General features: G+C 37.0%; 1 protein-coding gene and 1 pseudogene across 1 annotated transcript; one reads left to right on the forward strand and one right to left on the reverse strand.

The window, feature by feature from the left end:
- The first annotated feature begins 701 nt into the window (after positions 1–701).
- On the forward strand, positions 702–3540 carry LOC118018134 (annotated as a pseudogene).
- A 9783-nt stretch (positions 3541–13323) lies between these two features.
- LOC118017828 (histone deacetylase complex subunit SAP18-like) lies at positions 13324–13929 on the reverse strand. The gene has a single exon (XM_035016095.1). The coding sequence runs from the start codon at positions 13912–13914 to the stop codon at positions 13396–13398; it is 519 nt and encodes a 172-aa protein (XP_034871986.1). The 5' UTR covers positions 13915–13929; the 3' UTR covers positions 13324–13395.
- Between the last annotated feature and the right edge of the window lie 2050 nt (positions 13930–15979).

The following is a 15979-nucleotide window of genomic DNA, read 5'->3' on the forward strand; positions in this document are numbered from 1 at the left end:
AAGAGCCTTCAAACAATCGCAATCCCCCCCCACCCTGCTGGGGTAAGTGGATCTTATTCTTCCTACTTACATATGCAGAAAGTAGCAATTAATGATTCATGAATCAATGAATGTAGGTGATTCTGAGTTTCACAAGGATAAATTAATGCAGGTGATAATTATGGGGTGGTGAGAAACATCAGAAGTTAATTCTTTATGGGTGAATGGTGGGAGGGAAGTAGATGATTCAGGAGGTAGAAGGATTGTTGAAGATAATAACTTTATTTTGGACATGTGGAGTTTGAGATGCCTATGGAAAACTGGATGGTTGATCCAGGTTGTTAATGATTAAACGAGTTAAGAGTTTGGAAAAACGTCTGGGCTGGGACTGGAGATTTGCATGTCATGACTATCCGAGAGTAGATGAGGTCACTCAAGGAGAATGTGCAGAGTATGAAAATATGAGGCCAAAAGAGGAATATGCATCAGGAAAGCTTTTAAATGGTGGAAAGAGAGGGCAGAGGCTAGAAGTCTAAAAAGAGAAAGCAGATGACCACAGGATGAGCAGTTTCTGTTACCTACTGACATTAATGGCAAATATTTACCAAATAAAGTTGAGCATGATAGTCTTTACAAAAATGGTGTTCTTTTCTTCACAACCTTGTAATGAACACTTTGAAGTAGAATGTTCTAGCTAATTTCATGTTTAGCATGAAACCAAGATGAATGAAAAGGAAAACAAGGTATGCAAGTATAGAGCATAGAATATTGTTCAGTTTATAATCCAGGTAGCAAGTTCTTGAGGAAAGCCAAAGCTAATAAGGAAGCCAAATGGCAATGTTGGAGCTATGCCGTGGAAATGACAGTTCTGGTCAGAATGGTATATTGAAGGGCTAGCAGCTCCTAGTTTACCTTGTCCAGAGTTCACATTAAAATATTGACGAAAGGGCGGCGCCTGGGTTGCTCAGTGGTTAGGCGTCTGCCTTCGGCTTGGGTCATGTTCTCAGGGTCCTGGGATGGAGCCCCATCTTGGGCTCCCTGCTTGGCGGGAAGCCTGCTTCTCCCTCTCCTACTCCCCCTGCTTGTGTTCCCTCTCTCGCTGTCCCTCTCTCTATCAAATAAATAGATAAAATTTTAAAATATTGACGAAAGGGGCACTTGGGTGGCTCAGTTGTTAAGCATCTGCCTTTGGCTCAGGTCATGATCCCAGGGTCCTGGGATCAAGCCCTGCATCGGGCCCCCTGCTCGGCCCTCTCCCACTCCCCCTGCTTGTGTTCCCTCTCTCGCTGTCTTGCTCTCTGTCAAATAAATAAAATCTTTAAAAAATATATATTGACGAAAGCCCAGAGATAATGACATTCCAAAACAACAAACAGTGAAGATGAATATTAACAGACCATTGTTAGAATCTGGAAGAAATTTTCAGTAATTCCTGGGCCAACGAAGGTGGATTTATTTAAAAAAAAAAAAAGATTAGTGTTCTCTACAGTTTTCGCTTTGTGAAAGGAGCTGCTCCTGCCACACAATAGTCTGTGGGACCACTGGAATTACTGGAAGCCTCATCTTCTTCATTAGTAAACCTTACTAGGATTTGTTTGGATTAAAGGAGCTAATGCAGACTAACTGCTTATCAGAGAGCTTGGTACAAAGGAATTAATAAATAAATAGTAGTTCTTAAATGGATCTTCTCCCAAGTTGCCAAAAATTATTGATTAAAAACAGGAAAGAATGACCATTCAAAATAACAAATGCTGACCATACAGGTTGACAGCCTATTGTCAGAATCTGGAAGGAAGTTTCACTAATCACTAGCTTGAATGAAACTCCATTTATGAAACAAGTGGTTTTTTTCTTGTTCTTCACCTCATGAAACGAAGCTATTTATTATCATTATCACCAACATCTAGAACTTAACTCTATGCCAAGGGCTGTGTGAAGTGTCTGATTCACTTGGGCTCTAGACATCCTCATCCATCAACCATGGTCAGGGCATCTGGATTCTATGGAATCACATGCAAATCATGAATTTTTCTGGAGAGAGGATCTATAGCCTTCATAAGCTTCTCGAAGCATTGTGTGCCCTCCTCCTGCCCCCGTAGACTAAGAAACAGTGTCAAGTAGAACCTTCTCATTTTACAGAGAGCCCAGATGGGCTGTCACCCATCAGGTCTTGTTTACTTGTATTGATCACCCAGAGCCTCTATACCATCAAGCTCATGCTCTCAGATTGGTGAGAATAATCCTAATTTGCAAGAGAGAAATATACATATTACTGATTTTATTTTTACAAAAATCTGCTAAATATCTTATTCCTGCTTTTGAAAGATGGCCTTGTCACATTCTTTATCATTTTCTTAGTTCTCTTTCTCGCCATTTTTATATCTGCCCCTTCCTCTAAAATCTAGACTCTTGAGTCTAAAAGGTTGTTATCACACTACAGTGCCATTTTATTTGGTTATTTGCTTATTTTCTCAGAATTTGGAAGTCCCACATTCAGATGTTTCCAAAAAATCCAGCAGTTCCTAAACTGAAGCCATTGCTTTAAAATGTGTATGAGAAGGACACAAAAGGAACCAAATGTTCTCTCTCCACCCTATTATAAGAACTTCACTATCCAAAAAATAGAAAGCCCTTAACAAAACTCAGGAATTGATTTGTCACTTACGTAAAAATGGATAAACACTTGCAGAGTAGGAGTGTAAAAATTGTTAAGCCTGCTAACTTCAAGCCTAGAAAATAAAAAATATGAAGTGGTTAGCAGAAACAGAATTATAAAATTGTAATATTAGAACTCTTTTGTGAAAATGGCCCCCAAATAATTACTCATGAGCCCGATGGTTCCAATTTTTACTGTATAGGCACTGATTTTTAAAAACGACCACAAGACTTACATTTTTAAAAAAGATTTTTTTATTTACTTTAGAGAGAGAGGGAGAGAGGGAGAGAATCTTCAAGCAGACTCCCCACTGAGCACGGAGCGTGACTCCGGGCTCGATCCCACCACCCATGAGATCATGACCTGAGCCAAAACCAAGAGTTGGACACTCAACCAACTGAACCACCCAGGAGCCGCAACTACAGAATGTATTCTTATGTAACTGCAGAGCTTTCCCAACTCATAAATGCCCATTTTCCAGTGGACCCCTCCAGGATGTCTATTTTTGGCCACTCCATGGGAGGCCGTGAAACTCTGATTTGTGCTTTGAAGAATCCTGGAAAGTACATATCTGTGTCAGCATTTGCTCCAATTTGCAATCCAGTGCTCTGTCTTTGGGACAAAAAAGCCTTTAGTGGATATTTGGGGACAGATCAAAATAAATGGAAGGCTTATGATGCTACCCATCTTGTGAAGTCCTATCCACATGCTCAGCTAGACATAATAATTGATCAAGGAAAAGATAACCAGTTCCTTCCAGATGGACAGTCACTATCTGGTAACTTCATAGCTGCCTACACAGAAAAGAAAGTTAATGTTGTTTTTGGGTTACAAGAGGGTTATGATTATAGCTATGGCCTCACTGCCATCACGTTAGACATCATGCAAAATACCCAAATGCATGAAAAACTTCAGATAAGAGAATTTCTTCAGGACTATAAAAAAATGTAATAAACAGAAATGCAGGGAAAAAGGATTTTAAAATGTTGGCTTTCATAGTGCTAAAAATGCATCATCCATAGTTGAATCACTTTCTGAATAAACATATAAAACGTGAAAAAAGTAATTTTGAATTTCTCATTCTATGACATTAAACATTTTTTCGTAATTTCTCAACGATCATGAAATTTTTCTCATATATCCGTGTAATGATATTGAAATTACAGTTGAAAACTTACTTCAAAATGGTGTTGGTACTAAATTTTTTATTCTCGCTATGTCACAAAATCGTATTTATTTCATGAATGCCGTACTCTAATAGTTAACTTCCTGTGCTCTGATCTTTTGCTGTATAAAGTATGGTCTTCGGATCAGCATTAGTATCTCCTGAAAGCTTATTAGAAATGCAGAATCTAATCCAGTCCCACACCAACTGAAGTAGACCTGCCTTTTAACAGAATCCTCTGCACCTGAAGGTGATTCATATGCACATGAAAGCTGTGGTTCTCACGGTATGACCTCCAGAACAACAACTTCAGCTGGGAATTTGTTAGGAATGGAAATCCTCAGGCCCCATCTACACCTACTGAGTCAGCAGCTCTAGCAATCTGTATTTTATCAAACCCCTGCTGATTGTGCTCATGATAAATTGGCTGCACGATAACGTCATTCTGTTGCACAATAAGGTCACCTGGGGAACTTTGAAAAATCTTGATGCCCAGGTTGCAACTCATCGAGTTAAATCAGTCTTTGTGGCTGAGACCCAGGTTTTTAAAAAAATTCCTCAGGCATTTGGGGCGCCTGGATAGCTTAGTCAGTTGAGCATCTGACTCAGTTTAGGCTGAGGTCATGATCTCATGGATTGTGAGATCAAGCCCTGCATGGGGCTCCTCACTTAGTGGGCAGTCTACTTGAGAGTCTCTCTCTGCCCCTCCCCCTCCCTATGTGCACATTCTCTCTCTAAAATTAAACCTTTTTAAAAGCATTTTTAAAATTCCTCAGGCATTCAAATTTGAAAATCCATGTTTTAAAGGACAATGACTATATAAATTCATTTTTGATTAATTAAACTGCTGTAGTTCTCAGAATAACCATGAATTATTTGATGAAATATATTCTAGCAGAAAATAATTGGCATTTTGATTTATCTGTTGCAGAAGAGTTTTTTTTTTTTTAATTCTTCATTCACTCTGCACTCTGTGTTTTTCTTCACTTGACCTACTGTAAATCCTCTGATGACATTGGTGCCACAAATATGGAAAACATTTCCAAGTGAAAATCAAGCCCTAAATTTAATACTCCTAGGGATTTAGAAAGGGAAACAAGAGAACAAAAGAGGGAAATACCTGTTTAAGTAAGGGGTAGAGCATAAAGAAGTAATTATGTGTAAGAGGGATGGTAGGCAGTGCCTGCTAGCTGTTGAAAGACAGAAAAGAGGGAGCAGGAGTTGTATTTTCTTAGAGAAGCACATACCACAGATTTTGGTTACCAAAAAAAAAAAAAAAAAAGGGCAAGGGCTCAGCTCAGAGAGGTGTTGGTGCCAGCGTTCAGGTGTTTCTGCAAAGTTGGGGATGACTTCAATGAGAAACTAGTAGTCAACATGTAACTAAGAGAAGTCTCATTTGGAAGACACCATAAAGGCCATGTCCTCCTGGTCTTAAATCATAGGGAAGATCCTGGATGGCAGTCAGAATTCCCAGGGAATGTGGGAGAGGAATGAAGCCCAGTTCTAGTGGTTTAAAGAAATTCATATTAATTATGGGGGCGGCTTTTGGGAAATTCAAACATTGTAACTTTTTGGCTCCATTAGTGAAACTATTACAAACTCCATTGCTCTTGTGTTCTCTCAAAATATTGCCAGGAATGTAACTCGTCATACCTGTCAAGGTAGTGGCAAATGCTGCCTGAGAATATATATTTGTCCAGTATTAGTATTAGTTTAGGGATACAACTCCAAAATTATAAGAAATTGGTAAAAAGCAACTTAATCATTTTTCAGAGATAAGAATATGCTTTTGGTATATATATTTTCCATCTTATTATAAACTCACACAAATGAACTGGAAAGTTGACAAGAGAGGAGGAGCCCTAGAAGTCAATCCATAAACCAGAATCTACAGGCATTAAGGGGTATAAATTATAAGGAAGAGCTATAGCAGATGTCCTTTTAGTGTCCTAATCTTATCACAATTACTTGAGCAAGGAGTTTAGTTCCTCTGAGGACTCTGTTGGTTCTTCAACAGCTTGTCATGAGACAAGCTACATGCTAGTGATTTGGGGAGTAGTGTGGTTAGATGAAAGGCCCTTGATTGAGGGCTTGGCCACGTACAGAGTAGCAGACAAGTGCTTTAATCCTTCCTGAATGTGCACTAATACCAAGTGCACGCATTGCTGCTGAGGAAGTTTTGGCAGCAGATAATAACAAGAGGGACTCAAGCTAATCAGACATTCTTCAAAAATTTTTCTGTAGAAGCCTAGGTTGTCTAAGTTTCTGAAGATTATATCAATTCTCCTCTTAACAAAAACAGTCATGGGTGGGGGGAGATGGTGAAGGGATGAAATTAGAAATTTATAAGGAAAAAGGGAGACCAAAGAATCAGTGGCCAAAATTTGGAACCAAACTTTGTTGGTAGCTGGAGGGTGGAGATGGGAAATCAGCCTGAGGCTAGAGAAATAGGCAATTGTCCTGAATAAAGCCTGGAGAGTTTTCTGAGATGAATGCCTTCTGGTCACCAAAAATTTGGTTTGGAGTGACTTCTGGTAGTTCATAGTTTTCAGGAAATTGGTCCATCTCATCTAAGTTGTTGAATTTATGTGTTTAGAGTTGTTTGTAGTATTCCCTTACTGTCCTTGTAGTATCTGTGGGATCTGTAGTGTTATCTCCCCTTTGATGTTGGTAATTTGCATATTTTTTCCTCCATGTTTTGTCTGGCTAGAGTTTTATTAGAGATCTACTTTTTGGTTTGATTGATTTTCTCTGTGATTTTTCTATTTTCCAGTCCATTTATATCTGTTCATATATTTGGAGACTACACTCCCATAGTAATGTATTATTTCCTTCCTTCTGCTTATTTTGGGTTTAATTTGTTCTTCACTAGTTTCATAATGTGAGGTTAGATAACCAACTTGAAACTTTCTTTTTGTTAAATATAAGCATTTAATTTTACAAAGTTCTCTGTAAGAACTGCTTTAGCCACATTCCATACATTATGATATGTTGCATTTTCATTTTCTTTCAGTTAAAAATATTTTCTAATTTCTCTTGAGATTTTTTTCTTGGCCCATGGGTTGTTTAATTTCTAAATGTCTTCGAATTTTCCAGATGTCTTTCTGTTATTGATTTCTAGTTTAATTCCATTTATAGTGAGCACATACTTTGTATGATTTCAATTCCTGTAAATTGACTAAGACTTTTAATGGCCTAGAATATGATCTATCTTGGTGACTGTTCTATGAATATTTGAAAATAATGCATATCCTGCTATTGTTGGTTGAAGTGTTCTATAAATGGCAATCAGTGTTAAGTCTCCTTTCTCCTCGCTGGTTTTTCCATTTGATTCTTCTATTGATTACTGACTGTAGGTATCTCCAACTATATTTGTTAATTTGCCTATTTTCTCTTTTAGATCTGTCAGTTTTTGCTTCATGTAGTTTGGTACCTGTTGTTAGGAGGTTATACATATTAAGGATTATTATGTCTTGGAGAATTCACCCCTTTATCAGTATTTAATAATTAATTTAATGTCTTTTGTTATCCTGATGTTATTTCCTGTTCTAAAGTCTACTCTGTCTGATGTTAATATCATTACTGTAGTATTCTTTTGATTGGTGTTTTCATAATATATCTCTTACCTTCCTTTTACTTTTATCGATCTATGTTTATATATAAAGTAGATTTCCTGTAGTCAACATATAGCTGAGTCTGCTTTAAAATCTAATCTGCCAGTCTCTGTTTTTAATTGGAACATGTAGAAATGTAGAAGCCTTCCATCCACATAGGTCCCTTTATACTCCTTTCTTTATGTTATAGATTTAATATATATTCACATACATTGAAAGCCTCACCAGACAATTTTATACTTTTTGCATTTGACAGTTATATTTAAAGGACTCAAAGGGAGAAAAGTAATCTGTTATATTTACCTTTATATTTATCATTTCTGTCACTCTTTATTTCTGTAGTTCCATGTTTCCTTCTGGTATCATTTTCTTCATCTTTAAGAGCTTCCTTTAATATTTCCTTTAGAACAGGTCTGCTAGTTCCTAGTTCTTCTAGTTTCCCCTCACCTGAAAATGTCTTTACTTGCCATCATTCCTGAAGAACATTTTTATTGGATATAGAATTTGGGGTTGACAATTCCTTTTTTTTAGCACTTGGAATTCGTTATTTCATCGTCTTTGGCCTCCATGGTTTTTGTTGAGAAATCCACAGTCATTCAAATTGTTTCTTTGTGTGTTTTATATTATATTATATAATAATAATATATATATATATTTTGTATTTTGGTAGTTTGATTATGATATGTCTGACTAAGCATGGGGTTTTGGTTTTTTTTTTTTTTTGGTTTATCCTATGTAGGTTTCTCAGAACTTCTTGAATCTGTAAATTTATGTCTTTCACAAAATTTAAGAAGTGTCTATCTATAATTTCTTTAAATATATATATTTTTGCATCAATCAATTTCTTCTCTCTTTCTGAGACTCCAGTGACATGAATATTGGAACTTAGATATTGTCCCACAGATAACTGTGACTTTGTTCTTTTTTTTTTTTCAAATCTTTTTTTTTTGACTGCCCTTCAGATTGGATCATTTTTATCTATCTATTTTCAAGTTCACTAAATATTTCCTCTGTATCCCCTTCTGCCATTGGAACCATTCAGTAATTTTTTTTGAATTTCAGATAATGTATTTTTTAGTTTTTAAATTTCTAGCTGGTTCATTTTTACAGTTTCTCTGCTCAAAAATTCTACTTTTCTATGCATTTTAAGAATATTCACCTTTTTATGGAAGAAATGCCTCTTTGCAGGTGGAATGTTATCTCTGCATGCAACAGTAAAACTTAAGAAAAAAAAGAAAAAAGGGGGAAAAACAGTTTGAACACAAAAGCTCTATGGAAGAAATGCCTCTGTGTAGGTGAAGTGTTATCTCTGCATGCAATAGTAAAACTTAAGGAAAAAAAAGAAAAAAGAAACCCAGTTTGAACACAAAGGCTCTTTGGAAGAAATGCCTTTATGTAGGTGAAATGTTATCTCTGCATGCAATAGTAAAACTTAAGAAAAAAAGAAAAAAGAGAAAAAAACCAGTTTGAACACAAAGGCTCTATGGAAGAAATGCCTCTATGTAGGTGAAGTGTTATCTCTACATGCAATAGTAAAAATTAAGAAAAAAAGGGAAAAAAACAGTTTGAAGAATATTCACTTTTACCATGGGTATAATAGGGAGCATGACTATAATAACTGCTTTAACATCTTTGTCTGATAACAAATATCTAGACCATCTTGGAGTTTGAATTTGTTGATTGTCTTCTCCCTTGAAAAGTGATCAGATTTTTCTTTTTCTTTGAAGTAATTTTGGTTATATCCTGGATATTTTGGATATTATATTGTGAGATTCTGGGTCCTTTTAAAATCCTTTGGAGATGCCAATCATTTTTAATTTATTTTAGCAGACAATCAATCCAGTTAGATTTTAGACCACAAGTTCTGTCCCTATTTCTGTGGGTGGTGATTCTCGTGTGAGTTTAATTTTCGAAGACTTTTCTGTGTTGCTTGGGTCTGCTGCATACATGAACTGTAGAGATGTTAGTCAGAGCTATGGGTAGTGGTTTTATATTGTAGCTCAGTTCTCAAAGCCATTCTTCTTTGTGTCTGTTCACTCACTTGTAGCTCATGAATGAGAACTTGTATCAGTTCATACATAGAATTAGGGAATCTTCCTCTAGCTGTCTACTCCCTGGAATTTCCCTGATACTTTCTGTCTCTTGTAGTACCTTTTCCTGGCTCTCTGGCTAGAAAGCCAGAATTTCTTTTGGAGTTTTATCCCCCCACCCTGTGTATAGACTGTGCTATCAGGACTGCCCTCAGAATGAAGTAGCAAGAGAAAAGAGAAAAAAAAAATAATGCTGATTCCCTCCATACGCTTTGGACCACAGGGGCTATTGTCTTTGTTCTTAGAGCCAAAGACATGAGCTTTCTCTATAAATTTTAGGTACTCAAATTGCTGCTACCATGGCAAATTGCCCTAAGATTTGGTGGCTTTACATGACAAACATTTAGTATCTGACATTTCCTGTAGTTCAGGATTTTAGGTGTTGCTAGGCTGGGTTTTTTGACTCGGAGCATCTTGCAAGGTTGCGGTCATGATGCTGCCCAGGGCTGCAGTTATCTTAAGGCTTGACAGGAGAAGGGTCTGCTTCAGAAGATACAGCTGTTGACATGCTTCATAACTGTTGACAGGCTGCGGGTCCTTGTTGGCTGTTGGCCAGAGACATGAGTTCCTTGCCATGTGGACCTCTCCATAGGGCATCTCATGACATGGCAGCTGGCTTTCCTCAGAACAAGAGAGGGAGAGAGTGAAAGAGAATGAACAAAATGGAAAACAGAGTCTTTTGAAACCTAATCTTGACAATGACATCCCAATACTTTTGCCATATTTTGTTTGTTGGAAGTAAGTCATTAAGTCCAACCCACATCCAAAGGGAAAGAATTACAAAAGGGTAGGGATATCAGGAGGCAGGGGTCATTAGGGGCCATTTCAGAAGTTGCCTACCACACTTTCTTCAACTAAATGCCTGGTGTGCATGATTTTAAAGAGCATATTATATCTTCAGACCTTTTCCATATAGCATGGAAGAATATAAAATACTGGCGCATGTTTGGTTTACTTTCTTTCCTGGCAAACATAGATTCCATCTGGGTTCAATAGAAATTAAGGATGTTGAAAAATGCAAGACAGATCTAGAAAGAGCCAAGGATATGGAAAATAAATGTGGGTATGTTTGGTGCATCATTTTAATGCTAGAATCGTTTCCTAGTCTGAATATTGTTAGGCAAATGAAGTATAAGAAACATCTGGCTAGAGGAAAACAAGGCACAGATTAACAGGATGAACAGAAGTTAGTGGAGTATGTTATTTCATTTTAAACTGTTCAAGTTTGCAAACATTGTAAGTCTGAGATCAAATCACATTCCATAGGGGATAAATTAAGCTACTGCAAATTGGTCCTTTATCAAGTAGTGAAATAAGAGAGAAGTTTCTATTTTTGTAGACTTTACATCAGCTTAAGACCCATTGAGTACATTAAAGCTCTTTGAAGGATTAGAATCCTTAGCCATGAGGCTGGCAAGTTGAAAAATAGGTAGGAGATCCTTCAAAGTGACAGATTTGCTTCTAATACTGAGTGACAGAGTGTATTTTCCAAAGAGGTCCATGATAATAATTTTCATTCCTCATGATTTTCTACAATGTGATCTCACTGCTTCCCAATCAAGAGGTAGAGTCTATTTCTCCACCCCCTTGAATTTAGATAGGCTTGACCACTCAAGTATGGCGGAAGTGATGCCATGCCATCTCCAGTCATCACTCTTAATGGACCCAGTGGTTCTGCTTCCTGCCTGCTGAAGCTGTGAGCCACCATGTCAAAAGTCTGGGCTTTTCTTTCAGAGAGAGAACTACATGAAGATGCACTGAATTTCAAACATGTGAGTGAAGAAGCCATCTTGGATGTCCTGGTCGGTTGAGTCTCTAGGTAACTCCAGCCACAGCCTCTGTGAAATTGGAATTCATCAGAACCAAATGATCCCAATTAACTGACAGAATCATAAAAGATAATAATAATTGTTTTAAGTTATTAAGTTTTAGAGTGGTTTATACACAATTGATCATCAGAAACCACTATGTACTTAAAGCCAGAATTTGAAAAAACATTTTTATATTAGACATAGACAAATTTGGGAGGTTTATAATATTAAATTCCTTAACCATAGGATACCACTGATATATATTTCATAATATCTATATTTTTGGTTCTCAAACTTGAAAGTTTCCTAGGAGTAATCTGAAACTTGTGCCTCTGCATGGAGGGCAGAGAGAGATCGAAGAAAGAGGTAGACCACTCCAGATTGATAGATGGCAGGTTTAATAAAGCGAGAGAATTTATATACAAGACTTGTTGGCGTAGACCTCCACGCCCACCCACCAGAATGTTAAGAGTTTATTTAGGGGGCGCGTGGGTGGCTCAGTTGGTTAAGCGACTGCCTTCAACTCAGGTCACGATCCTGGAGTCCTGGGATCGGGTCCCACATCGGGCTCCCGGCTCAGCGGGGAGCCTGCTTCTCCCTCTGACCCTATCACCTCTCATGCTGTTTCTCTCTCTCTCTCTCTCTCAAATAAATAAATAAATAAAATCTTTAAAAAAAAAAGTTTATTTAGAGGCCTTTACTGTGTTTAGTGGCATATTCCATCCAGATGGTCTCAACAACACATTGCTCTCTCAAGGCTGCTTCCTTGAAAATGCTTCCCACTGGGGGAATGGTGGGCAGAAGATACATTCCAAGGACAGGGGAGATGGTAGGCAGCCTCCAGTTGCTGGGTCCTGCTCAAGGTCAACCAGCAGTCACATCCTCTATATGACTTCCTCCCAGCACTATCTGGATATGGATACAAAGATATATTCTGTAACTTAAAATATAATGAATGAAATAACCATCCATTAACAATTGCTCTACCTTAAGATAAACATTATTTTATTTTTATATTTTTCCTTGCATCGTTTTTTTCTATGTATATTTTTTTCATTCACATTACACAAATGTGTTTCTTGCCTCCCTACCTCACAATTTAGCAGGATGTATTGAGCATTTTTAGAGCATTAAACTTTTTTGAAAACATAAACATAATAATTGTAAATTTTCTTTGTATGCATCAAATATGCTTTATCTAACCATTCTCGTATTATTTTAAGATTATTGCCAATATTCCCAACATGTCACTTTTGTAATCAGTACCATAAATCCCAGCCTTGCACATAAATGTGTGCTCATTTCTGATTATCTTCTTTGAGAGGATGCCTTGTTAAAGAATATGATTATTGTAATTTTTTAAAAAATCGTATTATTGAATCAGGCTGCCAAGGCTAAGCATGTATAGCAGCCCCACTTTCATCAAACTTTAGGAATGGCAGATAGATTCCATCTGGAGTACCAGCATCGATTAATTAGTAGTGGTGACCTGGCACTCCTTTATGAGAAGGACTGTAAGACCACATGTGGGCCCAGCAGCAAAGAATGCTAAGATAAATTAGTGATGTTTCACTTCGATGAGGGATGGAAGAATAGAAACACATGTGCTTTGTGTCTGCTACTCAGCCTTAGCCAGTCTAGGGCTGAATATATATTCAGTAATTCTTGCCAACGTGAAATGCAAAGAAAAAAGTTTCTTGTTTTTATTATAATGCCAAGTTCCACAATTAAAAATGTGTTTGAATGGTTTTTCATATGCTTGGTGTCCATCTGTATTTATTCTTTTGTGAATTGCTTTTCCATTTTCTTTGTCCATATTTTCAGTTGTCTTGCTAATGTAGACTTACAAGAGTGCTTTATATATAAGGATAACAAGATTTCTTCTGCCATTTTCCAATCTGTCTTTTTCCTTCTAATTTGTTTAATGATATTTTATGATGAATAAAAGTGTTAATTGCTATGTGATCAAATTAATTAATGTTTCTCTTCGTGGTTTTGTCTTTTTTTTTTTTGAGGGGAAGAAAAATAATTTATTTTACATAACTGAATGAAAAATAATTCAAGAAATAGTAAATAAAATTTAATATGGTCTCATGCACCCTGAAGGAGGTGGTGCCCGATTTGGAGGTGTGATTGCTATTTCCAGATAGTCTCCTATTTGGAACTTCTGCGACTGCAGGGTCATGGAGTCATCAGTCCCCTTCCTCCCAGACATGGTGCTGCCAATCTCCTTTACTCGATAGCCAGGCCTTTTAGGATCTGTAAAAACAATTGCAAAATTGAAGTGTGTGCCCTTCTTTCTAGCTTCTGGGTAGACTTCTTTTACTAAACTAGTCAACTCTTTCAAAGTTGCATCCATCCAAGTGTAGATCTGTAGCTCGCTGGACGGTACGTTTCCGCGGGAAAACTCGTCCATTCGGTGGTGGCGGCCGTTATTGGTGGTGAAAACACGCAGCAACAGCAGGCACGTTTTCTCCCGATCGATCGGTTTCTCCGGCTCCTTCTTAATTTCCTCCTGGGTAACGCGCGACTCCACCACCGTCTTCCTCCTATGGCCCGCGAGGCGCTCGCTCTGACCTCCGACCCCTGCAGCGAGCATGAGAACGAATCCGTGGTTTTGTCTTTTGTTTGCATATTTAAAACATTCTTTCCTGCTCTGAAATCTTATAAATGTTCATCTGTATATTCTTCTGTCTTATTTATGATTTAACTTATATTTGTCTCTTAAGTCCATCAGAAATCTAATATCCTCCTAAGGCATATTGAATAGAGACAGCCTAAAAGAGGGGATAAAAAAGACTAAGTAAGGAAATAGCAAGCAAACTGAAAATAGTGATATTGATAATAATAATATAATAATAGTAATAATTATAATAAAGCTGAGGAGCCATCCAGACATAGTAAAGTTCAAAGAAAATATGCTAAATGAGTAAAGGCTAATTTTATGTTGCTAAAGTTTGAAGTTACCTTGTTAATGAGTGTTTCTTTATTCACTGTTCTGAACATTTATGCATAAAACTTAATATATCACAAAAATGTAAAGCAAAGCTAAAAATGTAAGTATAAATTGTCAAAGAATGACTGTACCAGAGTTTAACACACTTTCAGTCTTGAACAGATGGGATAGATTAAAGTGAACAAGGATATAGAGCACTTAGATAATGTATACAGTAGAACTGATTTATAAGAGAAGAATTTATATCTTACAACTAAAAATGTCTCAAAACCTAATGACATATATTAGATCATAGAAGATTTCAATAAGAACAGACCTGTTCTATGGCCTCAATGAAGTAAACCTGGGAATTAATTTTAAAATAGGTTAACAAAATGTATAAACAAACACTTGGAGTTAAAATAATAACATAAAAATAAAATAAAATAAATCACCCACTTCAATAATTTCTGGGCCAAAGAGGAAATAAAAGTCCAATTATAGGATGTTTAGAAAATAATCATGCACTACACGTAAGATTTAGCTAAAGCTAGACTCAGTGGAAAATGATATTTTTAAGAGCTCTGTTTAAAAAGCGGAATAAATAAAAATAAATGAACAAAGGATTCAAGTCAAGGAAGTACAAAAGAAATTGTTCAGGGTAAAAGCATACGTTAATGTATCAGAAAACAAAAAGTCCAAGTGTTGGGTCTCTAAAAGCACAATAGATAAAATGTTCATGCAAGTAATCAAGAGAAAAAAAGTAAAATGAGCCATATATAATATTGGAAAGAAACTAAATGACACCATACATGTAGAAGAAAATACCATAATTGGAAATGCATGCTACTTAAATCTCTGTTAATAAATTTTTAAATTTACATTTAAATTAAGGACAATTTCCTAAGAAAATGTTAATTACTAAAACTTTCTTAAGAAAATATATAAAACTTTAAATGAACAGATAACCTTGGGAGAGTAATGGAGGAAAATAAAGTTGTTATTCAAAATATAAAGTAATGATTCCAATTCTGTGCAAGATGGAATAAGTTTACTCCACCCTGTCTCTTCCCCTGAATACAGCTATAAAATCTATACAGGAGGCATGGAGCCACTCTTTGAGGACTCAGAAAATTAATAGTAGCAAGGGACTTGGGGAAGAAGATCGGAATTCAAAACGCGAGCAATGAGTTTACCATTTTCTTCCCCTCCAGGATTCCCCAGGGTTGAATGCAACAGTCTGAAACCCCGAAGTAGGCAGACATTGATGCAGAGACATAGCATGTTTGTTTTTCCTCTCTCTGCTTTCATACTTCCCAAACCTCAGGCAATCTCCTAACAGCTGCATAATTGCAGAGGCTGCAGTGCAACCAGAATTTGCAGGAGCCAAATCTTGGAGGAAGAACATTCCTCTCTAACCAACAGAGTTGTAAATCCAGGAAGATGTGGGGAAACCTTTCTGTCCTCCTGCCATTTGGCCCAAATGCAGTTGTAGTCCTAGGAGTGTGCAGGAGAGCAGAGTAAATTATCAGCTTTTTGGGTAGAGGATTGAAAAGGGGGAGCCCCAGAAATTAGGAATATAATGGGGAGGTCATGGGAAGCAAAGGGCTTGGGATCTTCTTGGCTGCTCATGCATGGATTTGATCTTGATTAGTAACTGAATGCCACCCAGGTTCCAGATTGCCCACTGGGGAGCTCACACATAGGAGAAGGCCTAATAGCATTGCAA

Source organism: Mirounga leonina, unplaced genomic scaffold (genome assembly GCF_011800145.1).
Source record: "Mirounga leonina isolate KUSES-001 unplaced genomic scaffold, KU_Mleo_1.0 Mir_170, whole genome shotgun sequence".
Lineage (NCBI taxonomy): Eukaryota > Metazoa > Chordata > Mammalia > Carnivora > Phocidae > Mirounga > Mirounga leonina.